A 27,966-nucleotide genomic window follows, 5' to 3' on the forward strand; every position below is an offset into this window, starting at 1 on the left:
AATTAACCCCATTTTACACACTAGTAACCAGGGGTGCAGCATCACACAGCTGATTAGTGAGTAAAGGCAGCACAGGCATGTAGGTCCCTGGGGGCTGGCTGCAGAAGCCAGGCTCTAACCACTAGGCTGCAGAACACTAACTCATTTTTTTGTTGTTAAAGGGGTGTGGGGGGGTTGGGCGTGGGGAGTGATCAGTATTTTAACTAATTGGCTTCCTAATAGAGTTAGGAGAATCAAAATGAAAGCTGAGAAAGGAAGAAAACAAGACTGTAGGACGAACAGAGGCCATAACCCATTCTTTTGTTTATCTTCAAACTTAAGAGCTAAAGCAGACACGTAAGAGTTTTTAATTTGCCAGATATTCTTTTAATGAGAATTATAAAAGACCAAAAACATTTTTTTGCAAACTGCTTTTTAAACAAATGATTTGCTTTTAATTACAAATACTGTGTGAGACGATGCCTTCTTTTGCAAAACCAATAAACACAAGAACAAATTTTAAACATATGTGATTTGTCCAAGATATGTGGGGGGAACGGGGAGCCTGATTTTTTTTTCCCCAGTATTAAAAAAAAAAAATCAGTACTCCCTAACCTTACAAAGAATAAGTCTGAAGGTATGACTCAACTGGAGAAGAGAGGGAGACCATTTTAGAGCTGCTTTAACTAGTTTCTGATAATTCTTCTGATGTTATCTTTCCTGCTTTAACTAGTTTCTGACAATTCTTCTGATGTTATCTTTCCTTTCTGAAACTCATATCTTCACAAAACAGTTGAATTTAAAATATTTCTAATGAACTGATTAATGGGGGAAAAGAAAATATGTATCGAACACATGTATAAATTTTACCATCAAGAATTATGCATATCAAAAAGACACTAACTTTAAAAGGTACAAAAAAAAGTGAGGAAAAACCTGAATTACAGAAAAGAAAGTCAAATTTATTTAATGAAAAACTAGAATTAATAAAAATTAGCAAATACACACAGAAAAAAAATATACACACACAGCAGCACTATGTATTGACTCACATAGGGGAAAAGCAGTGGTCCAAGACCACTCAACATGGCTTGTCAGTTAAAAGAAAAAAGAAAATCCAAACACACTCACACGCGCGCACACACACACACGCACAGGCACACAAAAAAACAAGAACCCAGTATTTTTCAACGGTACACTCAATCTACAACAAACACAAATTCAGAATTATTTTACAATGCTTCCTTTCTTAATACAAAAGATGCCCATCTTGGGTGTATATATATATATATATTTATTTTTCAGTGGTTTACTGTTGACTTATTTTTAAATATATTAGTGTTATTACATGCAACTGTTTCCTGTATTTAACAGCCTTTCCTTTTATTTACCTTCATGTGTCTAGCTTCCACCTACCACAAGTTTTTGGTTGGTAGGCAGACAGGTGCCTTATTCTCTGTGAAATCAAATGCAATGGTTTTAAACACTGGCCAGAAAATGTCTGATTGCCATTTCAACACATGGAAATAGTTACATTGATGCCTAAATTGCCATTTTCTGCAAAGAGCTGTGCAATGCTGGTGTCAAAGACTAGGCAGTCACTATTCATAATGGCTGTTGCAATTCCCTCATGAATAGACCGAGGAGTGGCTTCCCAAGTCAATCGGCGCCTATGACCATTTAGCTCAAGTCGATAAGCAAAATTTTCAGCTTGCTTGCGTGTTCCTATCAGCTGTACAATTGCAAAGAACTGCTGGTGACCATCATATTTTTCCTGTTTCTCCAAGACCAACATGAAGTGAAAGCCAAAACAGGACTGCATCATCACCCAGTCAACAGCACCAGGAAGATTAATGTCTGTAGCAAGGAAAACTATGTCCTCTCCCTGCAGGGTTGTGATGGACTTATGCTGATGCATCAGATGCGGCATGACAGCATCCAGAGAGCCTTGCCATTTACAGGAAGCACCAGGGCACGGACAGGAATAAGGCCTAAACTCACAGAGCTCTTCGTGGTCTGCTTTTTCTGTGTGTGGCAGAGTTATTTCACATCCAGAAGAGGCGTATTTACAAGGGAAAAGTACTGAATTGGCCACTTTCTCCATAGCCAAGTTGCGAATGGATCCCAACGGGCCCCGGCAAGTTGGACAACATGTGAGCTTTGGGCGACAGTTGCTGCAAACCAGATGGCCACTCTGGCACTGGAGAATAGGTGGCAGCACATAGTCGAAGCAGACTGGACACTCAAAGAGGCTCGCCAGGTCATTGTTGGAGGCAGTTGTGCCCGTCAGGGCAGGCACCCTCTGGGACGGCGCACACTTTGAGGTTCCGGTAGGTAATGCTGTTGCAGTCTGACGGCTCATTTCTGTAATAAAAAACACAAATAAAAGTATAAGGAGGCAGGAGAAAATTAACTGCAACTATAACATGTTTTATATAAATAACATTTACTTGCCTAAAATACTTAAGTTTAGTGCAAAATTTGCTGTAAGCAAAATAAAGGAAAACAAACAGGGTTTAAAACAACATAGATTACACAAAATATGTGCATTGTACATTGGATAAAATCTGTTTTCACAATGTTCCAGAGCACATTCCCTTTTTCTAAAAAATGTTTAAAAAATCATCCTTGAATGGACTGCATGGAATAAATGCTAAAATAGAAACCTGGATCCTAAACAACTAAGGAACACTGTATAAACAGTTTAAGTTCAATGAAATCAGTTTTGACTGGAATTTCCCCTGCCTGTGTTCAACTGCCCTGCTCATTCTATTTCTTCCCCATTCTTAAGTCAGCTGTTGACAGCCTCAGTGAGTTATACATGATCCAAAGGATCACCAGGGTACTGACTTTGGATTACTCTTTCTAAGGGTGAATATTATCTGCTAAAGAGATCTATCTGGGGAAGGGAAGGTCTCCTGCCATCCCATCATCCATCTCCATGGAATGTTAACCCCAGCTAGATCTTCATCTTATTTCCTACCCATCTGTGACCCCCTTCCAAAGTGAGGAAGTATATAGGAGAAATAGAGGGCCACCCTCTAAAAGGTATGAGTCTGGTATTCAGAACTAAATCATTCTGTTCTACTTCCACTCTACAATACAAATCAGGTATAATTTGCAAAGAGGAAGGAAAGTCAGGAAAAGATAAGGAATAAACAGTATCAGAAAGACTCACACAACATTAGGGGTGAGGGACAGAGTCAACAGGTAAAGAATTCCTTATATTCTATTATAGAGTTCACCAGTGTTGCTGAAGCATTCATCAGCACAGTACTAAACATTATTTAAGAAATAAATGCCATCTGGAAGAAATGATCAACAACATTAACTAACCTGTCAAGCTGAATTAAAGATAAAATAAGCGCCTTTTCCCAGGATGTAGTACACTGCTTTCTTGGGGATGACAAAAAATCAGTCCATTAATGTCCTAAGAGTATATACTCAATAACCACAAGCCATATCTCTACAAAATCAAAATTTAACAACTCCTAAAAGTTAATGTTTCCTTAATTATAATTGTTATTCTATTAGAATTTAACGTTGAAAAAATAATGCTGGTTATCAATGAGACCACATAAATGCAATTTGGGTTCTATTACTCATAGATAGGGCGTCCGGCCAAGGCAGAAGACACAGTATCGATCCCTGGGTCGGAAAGATCCCCTGGAGGAGGAAATGGCAACTCACTCCAGTATTCTTACCTGGGAAATTCCCATCAACCAAGGAGCCTGGTGGGCTACAGTCCACGGAGTCACAAAGAGTCAGACCCCAGGTACTGATCGACTGAGCACAAGCACACACTCGCAGATTACTCAAGGACAGACACCTTAAATGCGGATTGAGAGTGAACCCTCTCCCCCAGGAAACCCCAAAACAGGTCAATTCCACTGTCACTGAAGGAATATTCTAGAGTTCACGGGGAGACAAAAGTATCCCAAGGATTCTATCATAACATGGCTCATCGCATAGATTTAAGACAGGAATCAACTCTCATCACTGAAGCCCTGTATAACCAAAGTGTTCAGCCCAGCAAAACACTATAAAGGAACTTTCATGAAATCCAGTTTACCTCTGAGATTTTTTCTGCATATGATGATCCATGCATTTTATTTTAGGTCACTAGTAAAACAATGGCTTAGCACTGCCGAAGTGTCCGGTATGTATGCTTATTTCATGGTCCATTTTATGCGGCTCATTTAAGAGAGCAACATAATCACTGGGAAGTAACTCCCTGGGCACAAAATCTAAGCTGATTCCTTTCAAATCACTAAACCAAAACCAGCTGGTCACTAAACTCAGTTTGTATTCAACATAATATAACTACTAAGCAAGAAAAATATTACTGTTTAATTTTGTGACCTAGAAAAAGTTATACATTTATCAATAGTCCAGACTCACATTACAATATACATTATTATTTTCCCAAACATACAAAGCACAACTTAAAATTACTATTCAAAGTGTGAAAACAAGCAAAATATGGCTTCAATTGCTGGTGAATTTAAGTATTAGAGGACAGTAGCTGCTAAAACTTCCCAAAGTTCAGAAGGCGGAACTCAGTCCATCTTACACAGAAAAGTAATCCACACACAGCACAGCAGCCGTGCAGTAGGAACCAAGGACTGAAGTGTCTGGACAGCTCTGCAGCAGTCATGACATAACTCGAAGTTTGGTTTAAACTGAGAAAAGCACAGCTGATCAAAAGAAATCACTGCCTGCTCAATTTTGTTGCAGCAATTCCCTGGTCCGTTTCAGAGGCTCAAAACAACTTTCCTGTTCCACAGTTTAAGCAACACAGTTTCTTAATAGCAGTACCTTTTCTCTTCCTTGTCCCAGATGCTGGTAAACAAGTGAGCAAGACGCCTCTCCAGGAGTACAGAAAAGGTAAGGGAGACTTCCCGGTCATAAGTCAGAGAGCTCATAGCCTTTCCCCCAGAAGCAAAGACAACTTGCAACAGAGGGCTCTCCTGGATATCTTCTGTTACTAAACATGTCCCGGGTCTAGTTTTCAAAAGAAGGCACATGCCCTACTCCATACACTCCATTCACTCCTCAGAAGCACTGGCTACTGAAGAAGAGAACTGATGCCCCCTCCTGTTCCAAGAGGAGTCGACCACACCTCCCCAGGAGCTGAAATTCGCCTGCGTCTCCAAAAATGGGAGCCATTGCTGAGCTCTCCTCTGCTGGGCCCTAAACCTTCGTCTGTCTCGGAAGTCTGTCTTCCCCAAATTCATCGGCTAGGCTCCTGCCAGCTCGGTGAAGAACAGGGCAGAAGGGTGCGTAGAGGCCACTGGTCGACTGCGTGCGCTCTCGGTGCCAGCTCAAGCTACTACTGCAGGATCCGGCCCGCAGGAGGAAAGCCTGCGCCAACGCAGTGCCAGGGGGCCGCAGGCTCTCTCTGCACAGGGCGGCGGCTGCCGCGGATGGCGAGAGGCGGGGCGGCGTGCGCGGGCGGGGCTTAAGGCTCCGCCCCACTCCGTCTGGGGCAGCTCCCAAGCGGCTCCTGGGCAAGGAGCGTGCAACTCCCACCCAGGCACCCAGCCGAGTAAAACCCGGCGTAAAACCCCCCGATCCTCACTCCCCGGCGATACTGCGAAAGCCATCAGCTTACTAGAAGGCTGAACTCCATTTCTGTAGGCCCAAACAGTCGAATATGGGCAATTTTGCATGGTTTCAACCCAAAAGTCTACACAGAATATATGGGAAATACGCGACCAGACAAGCATCTCTGCACTATACTCTGCCAGTTAACCCTGCGGACGCTAGATTTTTACAAAGTAAAAGCATTCTCCGTACTTCGCTCAATAACTATTTAACGGGCGTTAACTACCTTATCTCCACAACTGTAACTCACTTCTCCATTTTTACCACCGTCTGCACCTTAAACTCCTTCTCCCTTCGAGAAGATTTTGTAGTGAGAGTAGTAAGCACACATAACCATATTAAACTCCTGCTTTAACCTTCAACTTTAGATTTTATTCTCTTCCCACTCTAGGAAAACCATCTTAAACGGCCTCATTAAACAGAGTAGCTTGTTTTGTTTTTAAATAAGCATTACCCTTGCCCCAATAAAGTCCAGGGCCTCCAATCTGCATTGCGTCAGCTCAGGCATTCAGAGGTTTAACCTGTCATTACATCATGCTTAGTGCAGCCTTTAAAGACACCAAAACCTGGTGTGGGGTGTGAACCCTGTGCTCTAAATTGGCCATTTTCAGCATAAAATTTTAACTCTTGATCACTTCCCCACCCTATTAATAGTGTGTTCAATCACCTCAATGTCATTTTGGTATTAGGCTACAGAAAACATCATTAGGAATAGAAATATAACTGAAAATAGTCTGTTCACTGAAAAATATAAATTACAATAATCTATGTTTTAATTTTCTAATACATATTCATTCTAGATAGGTCTCAGGTTTCTAGACCAGGAGACTTCAAATGTTTTAGAGCAGAAAAACTTCAGACAGATTTAGGACAGAGTCCAAATGTGTAAACACAAGTAAAAGGGATGACATTTCTCAAGCAAAAAAATGTTTTCCCAAACTTCCAAAGAACCTATACAAAAAGAACCTATATACAAAGAACCCATACCCAGATCCTTACAGCACCATCTAAAAATCATTAATCTGTGGACAAACCTCTGAGTAAGTGAGCCAGGACAGTAACAATGGAAGTGTCTGGAGTCATCTGCACTCGAATTCAAACTCAGCCTTCACCACCTGCTCAGCTGTAAAACTGGGACAGTATTTCTAGCCTTGCATGGCTTTTGTGTGGATTAAGGAAGATGGGTAAGTTATACATATCATAGGTGGCACAAATTCCAAAATATGTAAGTGCTCACTTACACAATTCCAAAAGTTAACTTTAACTTGTCTGACCTAAAGTCATCAATTAGTCAGAGACCTAGAACTTGTGGGTTCCTAAAGTCATCAATTAGTTAGAGACCTAGAACTTGTGGGTTCCAGATGTATACTCTACAAGATGCCTTTAGCTTTAATAAGGTTATCAAACATGTCGACCAAAGAGCAACTACCATTTTAACTAATTTTTAGCACAATATAGTAGAATTTCTCGACTAGGTAGAACATTTATTTAAACTGGTTTTATGAGATAAATTTTTACAAAAACTACATTACACTAAGACAAGCCCACAGAATCCAAAAGTAAGCAAAATTCCAAAATTTATCAAGAGTCCACTATTACTTACCCTTTCTAAAATAAAGCTTACATCTCAGGCCCCATTCGGTATAAAGTTTAAATAGACTTTAATTTAAATAAAAACATTTTAGAATCACCCTTTAATGTTGCCTTAGTAGCCTTAGTAACTTTAGAGCATTTAACCATTGCTATGCCACATTAACAAACTTACCACTGAAGTAAACAGATTCAAACTTTTAGTCTCAGTTTCATGTGGGAACGTTTTTTTCCTATTATAAATTATAAATAACTAATGAACAATTTCTCTGATTAATCGTAACCTTGTGCCTGGGCATTTTAATGAATACACAACAATGCTGTGCTTTTCATTTTCTTGCAGTTTACAAATGTTACCATGATGTGCAAATAATGACCCCCCTCAAAGATGCCCACCACAAAATTAAAACTATGGCAAGTCTCCTTAAAAATTCAACAGCTTAAAACGCTAAGTTAAAAATCAAACTTCATTATAACACAATAATGCCAAGCGGGAAAAAAATAAGCAATCTATTTTTAGTTTCCAGAACTGTACCTTACTAATGGTAATTTTTAAAAATTGTACATAGTATTTTCCTAAAAGCTCTTTTCTTGAAGGTAATTCAGAAAACGTTGTAGCTACAAAATAAGATTTATATATCCAATAAAGTAATGATCTGAAGTGGGGGAAGTCCAGGACAAAAGACCTGATAGAAGATGTAAAAGCCTCAGCCTGAACAAAGGTGATGACAGCAAACGGAGAGGAAAATGCAAGCCATAACTTACACGTATGAAGCATATTTGTTTTCTGCTCCCTAAATCACTGTATTTGAGGCTTCTATACTTAGTAAACAACAACAACAACAAAAATACTTAACCAGAACCCATTAGGCACTATGCTAAATACCAAACTATGGTAAGAGATGAAATGCAAAGTAGAAATGAGATGCCTGTGAGATATCTAAGAGACGGAACTCTTAAGCTCTGCTGATGGGAATGCAAAATAAGTTATCACCATATCCTCGTCACTGCAGAAAGTCCCACTGGACAGCATGATTCCATATCCTAATTTTACTTCACTATTTTCCTTATTATTTTTATTTCACAGTGAATCTAACCTCAAAATGAAATTAACCTCAAAAATGAAACCATAAACATCTCCCAAAACAAGGCAGGTCAAACCTCAATCTTAACAATTTGAAGCTCTTGCATAAACTGCACAAGCTCAGAATTTCAGTCATACCATTTACCCCTAAGAATTACATAAATCCTGCTGTCTTCTGATCAGTAACTACAGAGATCAAAAATCTAACCTCTCTTTTATTCTTGTTCCTCTGCAAGTAACTTTTCTACCCTAACAGGTGGCTTCTAGGACTCTTATCTTTGGAAGAAATTTTCATCAGAACATCTAGATATATGTCATCAGCACAAGCCAACAGCCAAGTATTTTCCATCTCAAGACAAATCTTTCACCTTTGTGGACCTTTCCTCTAATTGTTCTTTTTTAACTCTTACCATTACTCAGTTCTTTTCTTCACGTAATGCTGATAATGACTCTCCTGAATCTATCTTCAAAAGTCTTAATATATTTTTTCTCATTATTCCTATCCTTGCTTTGTACTGCATTCCAAGAGAACTCAAGTTCTAATTCATAAATTTGGTTTTGCTAAGGTTACCAATCTCCTGATATGCTAAAGCATTTAATTATATAGATACCCTCAACCTCCAACAAGGGAGCAGAGTATGATGGAAAGAACAGCTGCTTCCCTTTCCTTTCCCTGAAGTTGGAATGGCCACATAAATTCAGATTGCACTGCTCTTGTACTTCCTTAACCTCTCTATTAAAGTTTCCATGTTTAATTTTCATGTCCCTCATTGAAGCGTCACTGTTGGTTAGTGGTTTTGTTCTCACTGCTATAACCTAAGTAGTTCCAGGGTCAGCAAACTAAATAAATAAGGAGGCAGAGAAGGGACTTTTCTTCCATTCTCACTAAAACAGATCCCCCAGACGTTCATTAACAAGCAGATGTATGTACCAGGTATTGTCCTCAATGAGCTTCCAAGGTAAGCATTTATCTCCCATGTTACAGAAAAGAAAATGGATTTCAAAATAAATTTCAGATCACAGAGCTAGTTGTTTTTTGTTTTTGTTTTTTTTTTTAAAAAGGGAGTTGAAGAGCTATGTGACTAAGGAAGACTTAGAAGGGGTGGTAAATGGCATCCTAGGCCAACAGACATTATAAAAAAATTTTAGACTTGGAAAAGATCTTAAACAACTCTCTCATTTTCAGAAGAGAAAAATGACACAGAACTTGCTAAATGTCATATAAAGTAGGTCAATGTTCTAATCTGGGCAATGTTATAATTTCCTAGATCCTTGTAAAGCAAATATTCTTTGGACATTTTCTAATTCAACTTGAAAAATTAACCTTTTCTGAATTTAAGTTCAGTAAGATTCAACCATCTTTTGCTTTCCCTCCCAACACAAGAAGGATCCCTAATGTAGCCAGGAAAGAGTAAATAAAAAAAAGATGGGAGATGAGTAAGAGTCAGCACCCTAGAGGGGCCTTTCCTAAAGGCCAGATCACTCTTCTTACTGTCTTCATATTATCTCTTGCCATATGAAATTCACTTGCTAAATAATTTCTTACTACTTATTGTCTGTCTTCTGTCCTTTTCCCTCTCCTCCTCAATACCAGCTTTTCGCTGAAAACAGCAATTTTCAAACATTTTTGGTTTCAGGAACCCTTTGTACCAGTGATTGGCAAACTACAGCTGCAGGCCACTTGCCTGTTTTTGTAAGTAGTTTTACTGGAATATAGTTAAGCACATTCACTTACATCCAGGACTGTTTCCAAGGGTGGAGATGAAAAGACCCTATGTATGACTCCTAAGGTTTTCCCTGGTGGCTTAGTCGGTAAAGAGTCTGCCTGCAATGTGGGAGACCCAGGTTCAATCCCTGGGTCAGGAAGATCCCCTGGAGAAAGAAATGGCAACCCACGCCAGTATTCTTGCCTGGAAAAATCCCATGGACAGAGGAGCCTGGCGGGCTACACTTTGCGGTCACAAAGAGTCCTTGAGGTCACTAAGAGACACGATTGAGCGACTAACACTTTTCACTTTCATGACTCCTAAAGCCCTTTAAGCCTATCTGGCCATATAAGAAAACATTTGTCTTTACTGTTTTAAAGTTTTTAAAAATTGAGGATCCCAAAAGAGCATTTTGTCAATGTGGTTTATATGTATTAATTATTACAATATTAGAAAGTCAAGAACTTTAAATATATGTTAAAATTACCATCACATTTTTTATATAACATGTAAAAATCTACATGTTAAATGTTTATGAAAAATATCTTCCATAATAGGGAGAAGAGCATCTATGTTTTATGTTTTTTTGCAAATCTTTTAAATATGATACAGTAAGAAAAACAAAAGTTGGATCTTTACTATCTGCTCAGTTGCAATGCAGGAGACCCTGGTTTGATTCCTGGGTCGGGAAGATCCTCTGGAGAAGGGATAGGCTACCCACTCCAGTGCTCTTGGGCTTCCCTTGAGGCTCAGCTGGTAAAGAATCCACCTGCAATGCAGGAGACCTGGGATCAATCCCTGGGTTGGGAAGATCCCTGGAGAAGGCAACAGCTACCCACTCCAGTATTCTGGCCTGGAGAATTCCATGGCCTGTAAAGCCCATGGGGTCACAAACACTCAGACACCACTGAGCGATTTCACTTTCACTTTCACTCTGTGAAGACACCATATGTCATGAAGCCTCTGGGACCCTCATTTTACTTTCATGTCTCATTATTATGAAAAACAGCTTTGACACTCGAAGGGTCTTAATAACTCCCAGCTTCCCTGACCATTAACTTCTCGTTCGGAAGCTCTGCAGAATATAAGCTTCATCAGAACAGACTTTGTTTATTGTGCTCTCTCTTCTATCTCCAGCACCTAGGACAGTACCCAGTCCAGACCAGGTACTCAAATATTTCTGAACGAACAAATAAATCGAGTACAACAGTGTGAAGGATTAGCATGTGTATAAACAGAGCTCACTCATCCCTGATGACTCCTCGGTAAAATATATCTGTTGCTTGATATAACCTTACAGAGATTCACAACTGTGAATCTCAATTCACAACTGAGACTTACAATTTACTTTAAATAACCATATTTTACAACAACACCATGCTTATCTTTGACAAAGGAGCAAAAGGCAACAACACAATGAAGGAAAGAGAAGACTTCAACAAATGGTGTTGGAAGAGCTGGGTATCCACAGGCAAAACAAAAGAAATCTAGACACAAATCTAACACCTTTCACAAATTAACTCGAATCACAGGCCTCGTAAAACTATAAAAATCCTAGAAGATAACACAGGAGAAAATATGGAAGACCTTGGGTTTGGCAATGACTTTTCAGAAAAATCAAAGGCATGAACCCAGAAAGATTCATCAGCTGGACTTAAAAGTAAAAATGTCTGCTCTGCGATATGATCAAGAGAATGAGAGGACAAACCACAGACTGGGAGAAAATGTTTGCAAAAGACATATCTGATAAAGGACTGTCATCCAAAATATTGCACAGAACTCAACAAGAAAATGAATACGCCAATTAAATGGCATGCCACAACCACTGAAGCCCCTGGGCCTAGAGCCCAAGCTCCGCAACGAAAGAAGCCACCGCAGTAAGAAGGCCATGCAAAGACTAGCCACCACTCGGCCCAACTAGACAAGGCCCGCACAAAGCAATGAAAACCCAGCACAGCCAAAAATGAATTAACAGGGGAAAAAGTGGGCAAAAGACTGTAACAGACACCTCATCAGATATACGGAGAGCAAAGCAGCATATAAAAGGTGCTCCACATCATTTGTCATCAGGGAAATGCAAATTAAAACACAAATAAAATACTACCACACACCTCTTAGAATGGCAAAATCCAGGACACTGACAACACCAAATGCTGATGGGCAGGTGGAGCAACATTCATTGCTGGTGGGAATGCAAAAGTGGACAGCCACTTGGAAGGCAGTTTAGCAGTTTATTCGAAACTACAATATACCGTAAGATTCAGCAGTCATGATCTACAAAATTTACCCGAAGGAGCTGACAACTTATGTCCACACAAAAACCTGCACATAGATGTTTATAGCAGCTTTATTCAAAATTCCCAAGATGTGGCAGCAACTAAGATGTCTTTCTATAGTGAACAGATAAACTGTGGTACATTCATACAATGGAATATAATTCAGAAATTTTAGAAAATGAGCTATCAAGCCACAAAAAGATATGAAGGAACCCTAAATATGTACTGTTAAGTGAAAAAAGCCAATCTGAAAAGGCTACATGTTGTATGATTCCAACTATATGACATGCTGGAAAAGGCAAAGGTATGGAGGCAGTAAAAAAATCAGTATTTGCCGGAGACTGGGTGAGAGGGGGTGACAGGCGGATCACAAAGGATTTTGAGGGCAGTGAAATGATCCTGTATGCTACAGCTGTGGCTACATTTGTCAAAACTCATATAGCACTAAGTTGTTTCTTTAGCCACTAAGTCGTGTCCAACTCTTTTGTGACTCCATGAACTAGACAGACCACCAGGCTCCTCTGTCCATGGGATTTCCAAGGCAAGAATACTGGAGTGGGTTGCCGTTTCCTCCTCCAGGGGATCTTCCCAACCCAGGGCCTGCACTCGAGTTTCCTGCACTGCCAGGTGGATTCTTTGCCATTGAGTCATAAGGGAAGCCCACAGCACTAAGAGTGAACCATTAATAATGGGCTCTGCGTCAAACTAGACACCACATGTTGCAAGGAAGACCCGCACGCTGCATGAAGATCAAAGATCTCACATGCTGCAACTAAGACCCAGCACAGCCAAATAAATTTTTAAAAATATTAAAAAAACAAACACAGACTTTTGGACATTAACTAACATCAAGCATATGGAAACATTTGGTATATTACTAACAACACTTGTGACAAATCACCAAATTAAAAAGACCCAGATTACCCAAGATTTTACTGAAAACTGTTGTTTCCACCTATTGTATTCATTTTCATAACCTCAGCCTGGGACCGTGTCTGAAATGTGATAAAGACAACAAAGTCTGCTATGATAGAAACTTCCAACTGACCACCTACCAACCTGTAAAGCATCATGTCAGGAGCTTCATACAGTCTACACTAATAAAGGCTGTATCTCCATTTTGCAGATGAGCAAACTGAAGATCAGAAAAATTAAGCAGTAATAAGAACAGAGCCAGACCGTCTGCTTTGTCCCTGAATCTTATTTTCTTTCAAATAACCCAAGAAAAGTATGTATAATCTTCTCACTTTTACACAGAATATTACAACTTCACATCCACCTAATCTTCAATATTCATAAAAACTGACCAAAAAAAAATCCCTAAATTCTTTAAATTACACCTGTAGTCATAGCAAGTAGTTGTTTTTGAATTTTTTGTATTAAAGTGGAATAACCTAACAGTCATTAAGCCATTAGACATTAAATCAAACCAAACAATCAAGAAGAGAAGAGAAAAATAAGAGAAAAAGAAGCAGGGTACTTCTCTGGCAGTCCAGTGGTTAAGACTCCCAGCTTCCACCACAAGGATCTCGGGCCAGACCCTGGTCAGGATACTAAGACTGAACTAAGATTCCACATGCTGCACAGCAAGAATAAAAGAAGCAGGAAGAGATTAAACAGGCTCTCAACCTTTTTAAGTTACACCACATATCACTAAAGAGAATTCTGGGGAACTCACTAGAAATTATCGAAACCATACCAGTCATAATTACACACAATCACTTCTACAATATCACCAAGACTCACAGTGTCTAGATAAAAGCAACCAAACTCTCATCATTTAGTTACGTAAGTCTGAATACAACTGTTTACTAATCTGATTGGGCTTTATATTCTCTCAGGATGTAAAACTGTCACACATTCCAGTAGATCTTTGTTCTTTTGCTCCATCTTGATGTTAAACTATGTTTTCAAAATTCTTCCCTGTATCTTGTACCCAGTTTTACACTTTAACATACAACCCATCCACCTTCGCTTTCTTCTTGACAAGTAATGGTAGGTAAATAAACAGAGAACAAAAATTTTAAAGCAGATCAACACTAGCAGTAACCTACAAAGCGTTGGTGATACTAAGCTAAACAGAAAAGAACACACAGCTTGAGAGATAAAGAAATTAAATGAGATAAAAAGTCACACTGAAGAGTCTTAATACATTATATGATGGACAGTTCTTTACTACCTTTATAGAACAATGGAATATATAGGGGAAAAGGCCATATTAAAAAATTCATGGAGCCTTATTCAAACTAAATTACACTCCTTTGAAGTAGTTAAAGAAGCTTTCCTGATGGCTCAGATGGTAAGAATCTGCTGCAATGTGGGACACCTGGGTTTGAGCCCTAGGTCAGGAAGATCCCCTGGAGAAGGGAATGGCTACCCACTCCAGTATTCTTTCCTGGAGACAAGGAGGGACAGAGGAGCCCAGCGAGCTACAGTCCATGGGGTCACAGAAGCATCACATCTCAAACTCTAGCCAAATCATTTTAGATACTTTGAATAAGGATATTAACACATGAATTAACTTAGACTCTGAATTTCATCAAACTAAGATTCCATTCTCTGGGCAGGTACCACATTTCTCTACAAAAACTTCTCTGTTTTATTCTCTTGGGTTTAGTTATTTTAAAAACAGCATTAGCACAGTCTCAATCATCTGAATCCACCTGTTAGTCATGTAACTGAATGCTCCTGTCCAGTTATGGTCACACTGGTCACAAGTTGGTACTAACAGTACTCTAGTTACAGGAAGTTAAAGAGAAAAGTAGAGGGGGACCTAATACATAAGTGATGCATTTGTGTGAAGTGAAGCCCAGATGACGCCATGGTTTTCACCGAAGCACTAATACACTAGTAAGAAAATGCATCGTGTGGTGACCACACATATGGGATAACTTTGGTGTGCTCAACTCATGAAGAACCTACAGCGTAAATCAATTCCGTAAGTCATGTTGTTTCAAGACTTCAATTTTGCAGGTAGCATTCGATACTTTCATAAATTAGTGTAATCTGAATTTTCCTCGCTTTGCAGTTTTGTTTGTATTTAATTTGCAAGTTTTGAACTGTCACCAACATCAGACAGAGCTGATCAGATCCCTGGCTCCTGCTGTGTGAACTGTCACCGACTCTACACACTCTTGGTTTTCCTGCCTCACCAGCTATTCCTCAGTTTCCTTTATTGATTCCTGCTCTTCTCCCCAAACTCTTGATATTAGAAGTTGTCCATGGTCCACTTTTCTTCACTTTGGTAATCTCATTCACTCTGTGTTTTTAAAATTTCACTGATACTGTCATGGACCTCAACATTTTTATGTCCAGATTAGAAAACAAAAAAAACCCTCCCAGATTTGTCTTAAACTACGGATGTGTACACCCAGCTGTCTCCTAGACATTCCCACGGCTTGTGTGCATAGCCACTCGGTCATGTCCAACTCTTTGCAACCGCACAGACTGTAGCCTGCCAGGCTCCTCAGTTCATGGGATTCTCCAGGCAAGAATACTGGAGTGGGTTGCCATTCCCTCCTGCAGGGGATCTTTCTAACCCAGGGACTGAACCTGGGTCTCCTGCATTCCAGGTGGATTCTTTACCATCTGAGCCACCAGGGAAGCTCCAGACATTTCCACAGGAGGGTGGTCAAAACTGAACTCCTTATCTTCTCCCAGAATACTCAACCAATAGCCTTCCTCTCACTTCATGGAAACTTCATCCTTCCAGATACTCATTCCAAAAGTCTGAAGTCATCCTTGATTCTTCTCTGCATATCACATGTGTAACCACCAGGAAATCTTGTACCTCCCTGAGAAACGAATCCAGAAGCCAACCTCTCCTCACCACCTCTACTACTACTCTACCATTATCTTTCAACTGGATTACTGCAGTACCCTTCTACCCAGTCATCCTGCTTCCATCCTGTCTCCCACCCCACCCACCAATTCAGAGCACAGCAATAAGAAAAAAAAAATCTATTAAAATCTCCCATATCCAGGTAAAAGATAAATCCTACAACAGTCTACAAGACCCTTCACAATGCTGACATGTCCCCATTACTGTCTGACTTCATTTCCCACCTCTTCCTTCCTCACTGGCTGACTGGCATCCTTGTTCCCTGAGCGTAGGTTGCTCCTTTGGGTCTCTGCCTTAAAATACTTTTCTCCGAGATATCCACAGGACTCTCACCTCCTAATCTTTGCTTGTATACCTCCTTCTCAACGAGGGCTATCCAGTCTCCTCTATTTAAATAAAACAGTGACCACACTCTGCCCACTGACCCCTTCTCCTAATCCTTGCTCATTCACTGTTGTCAATCTTTGCCTCTCCTCCTCTTCCTTCCACCTCCTCCATTTTTACTCTATTGTTGTCCATAAAATGTACTACCATCTATCAGGCTATACAATTTACTTATTTGTTATGGTTGTTGGCAATATGGTTGTTGTTGTAACCCCTCCTCCACCACCTGGAAAATGGGAATTTGTCTGGTTCAATGATGTGTCCCAAACACTTCCACAGTGCCTGACACATAGTGTAGGCTCAATAAATATGTTAGCTGAATAAATAAATTAGAAAGCAGAAGAGCTTTGGACTTCTGAGCTGCTGCTGCTAAGTCGTTTCAGTCGTGTCCGACTCTGTGCGACCCCATAGACGGCAGCCCACCAGGCTCCTCCATCCCTGGGATTCTCCAGGCAAGAACACTGGAATGGGTTGCCATTTCCTTCTCCAATGCATGAACGTGAAAAGTGAAAGTGAAGTCGATCAGTCGTGCCCAACTCTTAGCGACCCCATGGACTGCAGCCCACCAGGCTCCTCCATCCATGGGATTTTCCAGGCAAGAGTACTGGAATGGGTTATCCAAAGCTAGATGTAATAGAGCAATACTTGTTAAAATCCACAAGAAAATGATTAAATACAGAGAAAACAGAGCAGAAAGGACAAGTATTAACTACAAGGAAAATTATACAAACAGGTCCAAGAAAAAGTAACCATTTACTATATGGCTCAAATTGTAACTTTTACAGTCGTAATAATGCAAACACAAAATTACGCTGTTACTAAATTAGGAGAGTATAGGAATGGTAAGGTCTGTACATGTGACAGGGGCAGGAAAGGCAGTTAGAAACACAACAGGAATAAGGCCTAAAACTGAAATCCTGAAGTAACAACATAAGCATGTAATCTAGAGACAATGAAGGTAAATAAAATATAATCACTTCAAAGAGGTTAAAGTAGTTGCCTCTGGAAAAAGACATCTGGAGAGGAATATGGCAGGTAGTTGTTCTTTAAAAAAAAAATAAGCCTAGTGGAATATTTCATTTTGGATTATTTTGCATGTGAAACTCTAGACTAAAAGAAGTTCAAAAACTTGATATGAATTGTCACAAACTGCATGCATTACTTAAGACATTACAAATATAAATTTGTTTTCAAAGATTTGATTCCAAGTATTGGCTAAGATCTGCAGAAACATACTTTCCCTACACTGTTGGAATGTCCACGATGAAGGTTTCTAAGAATATTTGGCAGTTTGTATACTCTCTGATCCAGTAGTTTTCTTTCAAGAGTCTATCTTATGACTTACACATTGGCAAAGGTGTATATATACGGACGCCTACAGCAACCCTATTTCTAAGAGCAAATAAACTGAAAAGTGCTCTAGATGAAGAAAGTGACTAAATGATGATCCATACAACAGAATAGTATGCTGCCTTTTTTTTCTTTTAAATAAACAGACTCATACCTACTAACATATAAGAATCAAATTGTTTAAACAGGTAGAGGGAAAAAAAGTCCACAGAATATACTACAATCCCATTTATGTTAGAAGAGAAAAAAGAAATAGCTGTCTTTTTATATATGTACGCATGTACATACATACCATGTACTGGGACAGAAAACTAGCAGGGCATCCAAATTGCCAAATGTGGTTTAAAGACTTATGGTATGGAACTAGAAATGGGGGAAAGGAGGTCAAGTTCAGAACCAGAAATCACAAAGACTAGAGTTGGGACCACTGAACTACAAATACATACACAAAATATCAAGATGGAAGAATATATAGACTACAGAGTATAAACACAAATTTCAGCATTTGGAATTACGCAGTTTAGGGAAGCCCCTCAAACACATATAGTTACTGACAAGTAGTAATCATTTAAAGGGAAAGTATCTACAATGATTAAGTCAGAGCAAAGAAACTGACTTTAAAATGTCTATCTTAAAAGAATGTGTAACACACACAGACTAGAAACTACACCAAAATGTCCACAATGGTTACACTTTTCAATTACCACATTAGGAATAATCATGAGGAAGGTGGGGGTTGCATTTCTATATGTATTTCTCAAATGCTCCATAAAACATATATATTACTTTGGGAATTTAAATTTAGTGCCTATTTTGTGTCCCCACACTTTTCTGCTAACAAACTGCTAGTGATTTCACACAAACATTAAGAGATCAAGAGTTGATTTTGCCTACTGCTTTTTTTTCTTAAAATGCCTCCAATAGATGAATACTTACTTACAGGGAAAAATTACTTTAAAAACAGCCTCTTCACATTTTTAAAACCCTACATATTTCAAATACATGTACATATATTTTAGTTTATATAAAAAAACTTAAACTTAGCACTTTAAAAGTTAATTCTAAAAGACAAAATTTATCTGATCTCCTCTCCAAGCAAAATCAAAAGAATGTCTGCAGAAATTAACTCAGAAACTATCTGTATTAACAAAATATCCAAAGCTGTCCCCAACAAAGCTAAATCAGGGACCCTGACAAAACAAAAAAAACCACAACTCAACTTTAGCTGAGCTCAAAAGAGCTAAAAGGTAAAACACAAAGGCAGGAAAAAGCAAGTTTTTAACAATTAGATTATTTCATTTAGTCAAATCAAGAACTGAAGTACAAACGTTAGTGTACAACACACTTAATTTTGCTGTATCAACCATTACTAGGCTAAGCCTGTCAATTATGACAATAACAACAAGTACAATACTTCCTATAAAATTCAAGACTGGCATTAAATTCTTCTCATTTTCTAAGAAAATATTCCTCACTGGTAATACCAGCTTTATAAATATAGATTCATTCTCCAAAGATTTTTCCTCTATTTCTTTTTCTACTCTCACATGCTCCCAACTCCCCTGCTTTTCAAAATAAGCAAAAACAAAAGCCACAAGTAAGTTCAACACGACTGGGCAACCTCAAACCTGAAAGATCTTTGCCAATATCATTCTGGTCACTGTGGTTCAAACCTGGAGAATAAATTGAACCCTAGTGAACTGTATTACCTGTTATCTTTTAGCCTAGAGTTCTGGAAGACTTACTCCCCCTCCCCACAAAAATCAAAATAAAAGTAATGGGATACATGGGAGCTGGTCACAATAGTGTGCAAAATGCGTTAATCTGTATCCTTAAAATCTTGAGCACATTTCTATATGTAGTTATCCTATATGTCTTCAAAAAAGTTTACATTGAGGGGAAAAGAAGTAACACTCCAGGTATTCTACAATTTCCTGTGAAGAGTAAGCATCAGGTGTCATAGCTGGTGACAGAATCTTCTCTCCCGGCCTCGGCTCAGCTTCTCTCTACTATGCCTTCAACCAGCTGTAGTACGGTAGTCACTAACTATAAACGCTCAACTGATGGCTTCACTCATACCTCCTTTAGAAAATACAGCAGAAGCCATCAAATGCAGACTTGCCACTTCCTCCCCTCTTAGAATGGAAGAAGTGACCCAGGCCTTTGGGCAGTGTCCTCTCGCCCCCTCAGACTTCACACTTCTATTCCCCTTCTCTCCCGCATTCAACTCTTTTTCTACTGGACCATTCCCTAACACCTGAACATACTCTAGTATCTCCCATCTGGCTTCTGTGATGTTCCTCTACCTCAATGGATCATTCTGGATGTCTCATAGATACCTTTAAATCCATCATATCAGAACTTCAAGTTTATTTGCTGTCCTTCTGTTTCTTGAGTTTTACTGTTATCTGCAAACCCCCTCCTGGTTCTTTCATTCCTGGTAAACAGCACTATGATTCACAGTTGCTCAAGCCAGAAACCACCTAATTTTTTCCTTCCCTCACCTCATATCTAATCCATCAGTAAGCCCTGTTAATTCTGTCCCCAAAATACATCTCGAATCCATCCACTTCTCTTCATATTCACAGCCACCACCACCTTAATCCAGGTCATAATCAACTACTGTGCTTTCTGATCTAAGTAAACATGTTAGTTGTGCAGTCATGTCCAACTCTTTGCAACGCCACGGACTGCAGCCCACCAGGCTCCTCTGTCCATGGGATTTCCTACGCAAGAATACTGGAGTGGGTTGCCACTTACTTCTCCAGGGGATCTTCCCGACCCAAGGATCGGACCCAGGTCTCTGGCAGAGCAGGCAGATTTCTTTACTGAGCCACCAGGGAAGCCTGGTCAAAGAAATGGCCTATTCTTAAAAGAGTTAGGCATTTGTGCTCAGTCGTGTCCGACTCTTTGCGACCGCATGGACTGTAGGCTACTCTATCCATGGAATTTTCCAGGCAAGAATACTGGAGTGGGTTGCCATTTCCATCTCCAGGGAACCTTTCTGACCCAGGGATCTAACCCACATCTCTTGCAGCTCCTGCATTGGCAGGCGGATTCTATACCACCTGAGCCACTGGGGAAGCCCCCCAAAGAGCTAAAGCAATCTTAAAAGAAGATTGTTACTCCTTTAATTAAAACCTTTTGATAGCTTCTCAGTACCCTTAAAATTCACATTCCTTACTTTGACTCTGCAGGATCTGACCCTCGCCCATCTCTCCCCCTCATCCATTTGATCTAGTGTCACTCTCTTTTCTCAGTTCCTAGAACAGTCCATGTTCACTTTTGCCTCAGGGTCTTTACTTCTGCTGCTCCTTCAACCTCATATTCTCCTTCTCTCCTTCAAAGAAGCCCTTATCCTTTTAACATAGCTTAAATAGCAACGCAGGGCTTCCCAGGTTGCTCAGTGGTAAAGAATCCGCCTGCCAATGCAGGAAACACAGATTCGATCCCTGGGTCAGAGAAATCCCCTGGAGAAGGAAATGGCAACCCACTCCACTATTCTTGCCTGGAATCCCACGGACAGAGGAGCCGGGTGGACTACAACCCATGGGGTCGCAAGAGCTGGACACAACTTAGCAACTAAACAGCCAATATCACCATTTCTCACAGCAAGACTCCCTCCCACCATTACTCTTTCCTCCTTTATAGTATGTATCACAATTTGTAATTCTGCTTTCTTCCCTTACCAGAATGTAAGTAGTAATAGAAAAATTAAGTAACTTATTCAACAACTAATTTTTTTAATTATTTAAGTACTTTCTATGTTAAGTAATGTGTTATTAAATGCAACAGTAAGCACTGTCCCTGCTCCTGCAGAGCTTAAGGTCACAAACAACCAGTAACAGATGCTAGACACACACCCAGATCTGGCTCTTAACCACTTGGCGACACCGCCTCTAGCCGCAGGACACTGGCTCAAGGGGCAGCAATATGCTTAGTAGATGCTCACTTACTAATGGAGACTAAGGCTTGGAGAGTTAAGTCATCTGCCCCAAGGAGCACAGACAGATTACCTGAGGGATTAAGTACAATCGTGAAAAAAGGCACAGATACATTTAAGTATGGAGAATGTTCAAGAAGCAAAAAAGAATCCAGTTTAATCAGGCATGGCAAAGAAGAAATGCTGGAGGATAAGGCTGCTGCTGCTGCTGCTGCTAAGTCACTTCAGTCGTGTCCGACTCTGTGCGACCCCAGAGATGGCAGCCCACCAGGCTCCCCTGTCCCTGGGATTCTCCAGGCAAGAACACTGGAGTGGGTTGACATTTCCTTTTCCAATGCATGAAAGTGAAAAGTGAAAAGTGAAAGTGAAGTCGCTCAGTCGTGTCCGACTCTTAGCGACCCCATGGACTGCAGCCTACCAGGCTCCCCCGTCCATGGGATTTTCCAGGCAAGAGTATTGGAGTGGGGTGCCACTGCCTTCTCCAGGAGGATAAGGCTAGAAGAGCATAAAATAAAACAGTGTGAAGGTATTAGCCATTCAATAAATATCTACTGAGCACCAACTACATGCCAGCAACAGTAATAAACTCTAGACAGGGGTGATCAAGGCAAAGTCCTCATAGAGACTGCAGTTTATATCTGTGAAGGCAAAGTAGAAGAGAAAAATCACAGTTCAGAGGAATATATCTTGTAGTAGGGTCAGGCAGAAAGTGCTATGGGAACATGGAGAGATGACATCCAATTCAAGGTGGGGCATCCAGGAAGAGCACATCAGTTAAGTGATGTCCAAGCTGAGATTACAGAGCTTAGTTGGAAGAGAATGTGTGGTGTGCATAAGCCCTTGCAAGTATGTAGTTGAAAGTGGCAGGAAAGTAACAAAAGCTAGCTTCAGTTGGAACTGTCGACTTACTGTCTATATAATGTCAAGGAACTTGGGACTTTAAACTGAAGGCTTTAAGTCACCTATGTTAGAAAGCTCCCTCAAATGGCAGAAGAAAAGCTGAAGGGAGGAGGCAGAGACCAAAAGCAAATAGATATTTAGAAAGTAGAAGAGGACTGAATGCACATGTGAAAACGAGGGAGAGAAGCAACGCCAGATCTCTGGCAATAACCTGAGAGCAGAAAAATCAGGGCTCTGTAGCTAACTGACGGAGAAGGCGATGGCACCCCACTCCAGCACTCCTGCCTGGAGAATCCCATGGACGGAGGAGCCTGGTAGGCTGCAGTCCATGGGGCCGCTAAGAGTCGGACCCGACTGAGCAACTTCACTTTCACTTTTCACTTTCATGCATTGGAGAAGGAAATGGCAACCCACTCCAGTGTTCTTGCCTGGAGAATCCCAGGGACGGGGAGCCTGGTGGGCTGCCATCTATGGGGTCGCACAGAGTCGGACACGACTGAAGCGACGCAGCAGCAGCAGCAGCAGCAGCAGCATGACTAACTGACACAGAAGATGAGAGCCTTGGACGGCTGGAAACAAAGGTTTTAGTTTAGGATACATAAATTGGGAGCACCTTGGTATGTGAAAGTGGAAAATGACATGCAGGGAAAGACACGGTTAAAGGAATGAGAAGATAAACCACAGACTGGGAGAAAACATTTGCAGAAGACATATCTGATAAAGGACTGTTAACCAAAATAAAGCCCAACTCTTAAAACTCAACAAGAAAATGAACATGTCAATTAAAAAAATGGGTAAAAGACCTTAACAGACACCTCATCAGATATACAGATGGTAAAGGAGCATACGAAAAGGTGCTCCACATCATTTGTCATCAGGGAGACTCAAATTTAAAACAAAAATAAGATACTACCACACACCTTTTAGAATGGCAAAATCCAGGACACTGAAAACACCAAATGCTAGCAGGCACTTGGTTCAACAGGAACTCTCATTCATTGCTGGTGGGAATGCAAAATGGTACAGCCACTTGAAAGGCAGTCTGGCAGTTTACTACAAAACTAAACAGGGACTTCCCTAGTGTTCCAGTGGCTAAAATGCCGAGCTCCCAATGCAGGGGGCCTGAGTTCGATCCCTGGTCAGAGAATTAGATCCCACAGGCTGCAACTAAGAGTTCCCATGCTGTGACTAAAAAGATTCCACGTGGTGCAACTAAGACCCAGCATAGACAAAGAAAGAAAGAAACTAAACATATTCTTACCATATCCAGCAAATCATGCTCCCTGGTATTTATTTACCCAAAGGAGTTTAAAATTTATGTCCATACAAAAACCTGCACACAGATGTTGACAGCAGTTTTATTTATAATTCCTAAGACATGGTAGCAACTAAGATGTCTTCTGGTAGGTGTGTAGATACATAAACTGGTACACTCAGACAATGGAATAATACTCAGCGCTAAAAAAGAACCAAGCTATCAAGCTACAAAAAGACATGAAGGAAATTTAAATGCACATGACTAGCAGTCATGCACTGGAGAAGGAAAACGGCAACCCACTCCGGTGTTCTTGCCTGGAGAATCCCAGGGACAGAAGAGCCTGGTAGGCTGCCATCTCTGGGGTCGCACAGAGTCGGACACGACTGAAGCGACTTAGCAGCAACAGTAGCAGCAATGTGAAAGAGGTACATACTGTATGATTCCAATTATGTAACACTCTGTAAAGGACAAAACTCCGGACACAGTAAAAAGATCAGTGCTTGCCAGAGGTTAAGGAAGAGGGAGGGATGAAGAGGTAGACCACACAGGATTTTTAGAGCAGTGAAACTATTTCTGTGTGATCCTATTAACGGTGGATACATATCATTTGTCAAAACTTGTAAAACATAACACCAAGAGTGAACCATAATGTAAACCATAGCCTTTCAGTGATAAGGTGTAGGTACACCAATTGTAACAAATGTATCACTGTAGTGGAAGATGGTGATAATGGAGGAAGTTATGCATGAGTGGGGCAGAGTATATGGGAAATCTCTGAACTTTTTGTTCAGTTCTTCTGTGAACCTAAAACTGTTCTAAAAAGAAGTCATTAAAAAAAAACCTATGAGCAAGAGAATACATGGGTCTAGATTTCACAAGCAAAGAAATCTGAGTGTCATAAGAATATATTAATAGAAATAGTAGGTCATGAAACAAGTCTGTACTGAGTGTCAGCCACTGAGGATATAGGAATCAAAGACCACAATCCCTGCCCTTTTGCAGTAGAAACTCTAGTAACACTAGCCATGGAAAACCAAATGACTCAAAATGCATTAGAAAAATCTTTCTTAAAGAAACCATTAAGGATTTTTTTAGAGAGGAAAAGTTTACACCTAGGTTTTTCTTTAGGGGTGGGTAGGAAGTCTGAGGTTTTCATATATTGACTTTGTTTGTAGTGAGGTCTAGAGCAAAAATAACCAAAACTTAAAACATTTTATAAGACGTATAGGGACATTTCATAATTATAACTGAAGTCTGTAAAACAGATCTGAGCCACGAAAAACTTCAATCTCTAAAAACCAAGTAAATCAATTCCTTCAAAATACAAAGTTGTTGCTCTGCAAATTTACTGAACTTTGTTTACCCTCCTTATGTAAGACCTGTTTTCTAAACACTGTATATGCTGAAAATAAAATCCTATTCTCCATATTACGTCACTGTTGCCATAGCTAGATGTTTCCTTTGGAACTTCAATTAATCGTAGCCTAACATTCTTTTAAATTATAGGTATTAAAGTATATTGTTCTACAACAATTTTGTAAAAATTTCCCAAAGCTTAGAACACATTACACTAAATTGAATTAAATTTCTGAATTTGTAGCTTGTAGTAATATTTATCCTGAAAAGTTCCTCATCCATCATTTAAACTGTACTTCAGCTTAAAATATTATTAAATGTTCAATTATGCTGCAGTGTCAAGAGGGGTCATGCAAAGCAATTCTATAACAGAGTTAAAGAAACTATTTTGGCAAAGCCAACTTCAGGGTTGCAACTAATTACTCCAGATCACAAATGTCTGTTGTATATTTTAATTCCCAGAACAAAAAATTACATAATTTGTACAGTCCACTTGAGGTCAAAATCTACTTGTCATGAACTTCTAACAGCTAACCAAAATCCTCTCCTCCACAATTTAAGCCAGTATCTCCCAAAACAAAACTACCAGACCATTACATTTATCACCACACTACACTCTGCTCTTCAGTAATGTCCAAATGAGATGGTGACACCATAGACAAGTAACACTCAGAAACTCACTGTTTCACTTCTCTAAGTTAAGACCTCAAAAACAAACTGACCCATGAATTTGATTAAATTCTAGATCACACAAGATTTACCCAGATGTCTTTCTAAAGAAATTTTCCAACGCCATCATCTTCAAAAGCCTGGACATTTATCATCTAAACCTCTTGTTTTCATTTTTACGAACTAACAAAATGCACTAAAAGAAAACCTATGCAGTTCCAACATATCCAACATGCCAAAATAATCTCATAAATCTAGTTATTAACAGCCTTGGCAGCAAACATTTACTGAGCACTTATCATGGGCCTGCCACTGCTCTAAGCCTTAAGCCCTTCACCTACTATCTCATCAATTCTTCCAACAATCCTACGAGGTAGGTACTGTTATTACCCCTATTTTGCAACTAAAGAAAAAGAGGCACAGAGAGGTTAAGTATCTTGCCCAAGGTCACAAACCGGTGGGGCAGGACTGGAACCAAAGCAGGTAGTCTGACTTCAGAGTCCGCGCTCCCAACGTTCAACTGCTGCAAGAGTTAACAATTTACCCTTGACAGCTCCTTATCAAGAAATGGTAAATGTTCAACCGCTAAAAACAGGCAGTCCGATCCCTGCCCTATATCCGTGCTCACGGCTTCTACGACTTTGACAAATCGGCTGCACCATCTGATTTTCCGAACACACAAACTGGACTTCTCTGGATGTCAGAGCAAATTCTCAATCTTTCCAGGAACGGGAAAAGAAAAACCTACGCAACACTGTGGCCCAGATTATCCACATTCCTAAATAATAAATCTGGGAGCGTCCAGAAAGGCCCCCAAACTACCCGACAAACGAAGCCTAGGAAAACCAACGTTTACAATAAAAAATCGTTCACGCGATCTCCTCTCTAACGACATAAACAAGGGAGGAGGCTGCATTCTTCCCACCGCACAATGAAAGCGCAGGCCGGAGCGGGAAAGAACGCAGCGCAATCGGGGACGACAGCTCCCGGGGTCGGGGGCAGGCCGGGGAGGCCAAGGACGGCTGAGTCGCCCCGTCCTGCCCCCGGGCCGGTGCGGGGAGGGGCCGGAGGGACGGGCCGGCCACTGCCCGCACTCAGCTGACCTCCGCCATGTTGGCCGCAAACCCCGGGACCCTTCACAACAAAGGCCGGCACCCGGGCGCCGGGAGCGCCGGGCGCCTCCCCCGGCCAGGCCCGCCTCCCAGGCGCGCGGGGGCCGGGCCGGTCGGCGAGGAGGCCCTTCCCCGCCCTCGCCCGGCCGCGAGGGGCCGACCCCCGGCGCGGGCCTGCCGGGCCCCGGGAGCCGGGGGCGGGGGCGAGCCGGCTCGCCTCCGCGGGCAGGGCCGGGCAGGGGAGGGGAGGGGCGGGGGGCGGCGCTCGGCCGGGCGGCCGGGCTCGGGCCGAGACAAAGGCGCCCAGGTCTGGGGGCTGCCCGCACCCCCTCCCGGGCGGCGCGACCCGGCCCGGCCGACCTTCCCGCCCGCCGCCATGACCGGGCCTGGAAGTCCTCCTCCCGCGGAGCCCCTCGCGGCCGGCTCCTCCCTCCAGGCCGGGCCCCACTTACCTGTGGGCGGAGAGCGCGCCTCGGACCCCGGTCCTGGCTCAAACGCGCTCTGTCGCCGCCGTCAACCCCCGCCACCGCGGGCAGCGCCACCGCCTCCTCCTCGTGCCAACACCGACGGGACACTCTGGGCCGCCGCTGCCGCTCGAGAGTGCGCCCCGCAACGGCCGCCCCGGCTCCCCCCTGGCCGCCGCCGCCGCCGCCGTTTCGCGCGTCCTCGAGCCCGCCGCGCGCTCCCGCTAAATACCACACACTGCGGCGGCCGCCATGAGGAGGCGCGGCCCCGCGCGCCGGCGGCCCGGAGGGGGCGGGGCTTCCACAAGCGCGCAGGCGCAGAGGCGCTCGCGCGGCCGGCGGCGACTTTCGCGGGTCGAGGTGCTGGGTTTCGAGGGTGGCGGTTGGCGGCCGGGTTCTGCGGGCACAGTTGCTGTGACTGAAGACCTCGCGACCAACAAACATCGC

General features: G+C 41.6%; 2 protein-coding genes across 4 annotated transcripts; one reads left to right on the forward strand and one right to left on the reverse strand.

The window, feature by feature from the left end:
• Positions 1-359: 359 nt before the first annotated feature.
• Positions 360-27,693, reverse strand: SIAH1 (siah E3 ubiquitin protein ligase 1). 3 transcript variants are annotated; one of them, XM_052655513.1, is made up of 2 exons: positions 27,508-27,693; positions 360-2,343 (listed from the first exon to the last, which is right to left on the reverse strand). In XM_052655513.1, the coding sequence occupies exon 2, from the start codon at positions 2,339-2,341 to the stop codon at positions 1,493-1,495; it is 849 nt and encodes a 282-aa protein (XP_052511473.1). In that variant the 5' UTR covers positions 2,342-2,343; positions 27,508-27,693; the 3' UTR covers positions 360-1,492. The 3 variants fall into 3 exon arrangements, with proteins under 3 accessions (XP_052511473.1, XP_052511472.1, XP_052511474.1); XM_052655512.1 differs by lacking the exon at positions 27,508-27,693 and adding an exon at positions 4,798-5,196; XM_052655514.1 differs by lacking the exon at positions 27,508-27,693 and adding an exon at positions 4,052-4,086.
• On the forward strand, positions 27,054-27,941 carry LOC128063446 (translation initiation factor IF-2-like). Its single transcript, XM_052656208.1, has one exon. It carries the CDS (start codon positions 27,054-27,056, stop codon positions 27,939-27,941), a length of 888 nt encoding a protein of 295 aa, XP_052512168.1.
• The last annotated feature ends 25 nt before the right edge of the window (positions 27,942-27,966 follow it).

This window comes from Budorcas taxicolor, chromosome 18, assembly GCF_023091745.1.
Source record: "Budorcas taxicolor isolate Tak-1 chromosome 18, Takin1.1, whole genome shotgun sequence".
Taxonomy (NCBI): Eukaryota; Metazoa; Chordata; class Mammalia; order Artiodactyla; family Bovidae; genus Budorcas; species Budorcas taxicolor.

Bases quoted from the DNA above. Each gene is read 5' to 3' on its own strand.
- SIAH1 (XM_052655512.1), bottom strand. From the start codon at position 4,888: ATGACCGGGAAGTCTCCCTTACCTTTTCTGTACTCCTGGAGAGGCGTC. The intron at 2,344-4,797 runs GTACTGCTATTA...TTTTTATTACAG, and splicing joins TGGGACAAGGAAGAGAAAAG to AAATGAGCCGTCAGACTGCA.
- LOC128063446 (XM_052656208.1), top strand. From the start codon at position 27,054: ATGTTGGCCGCAAACCCCGGGACCCTTCACAACAAAGGCCGGCACCCG.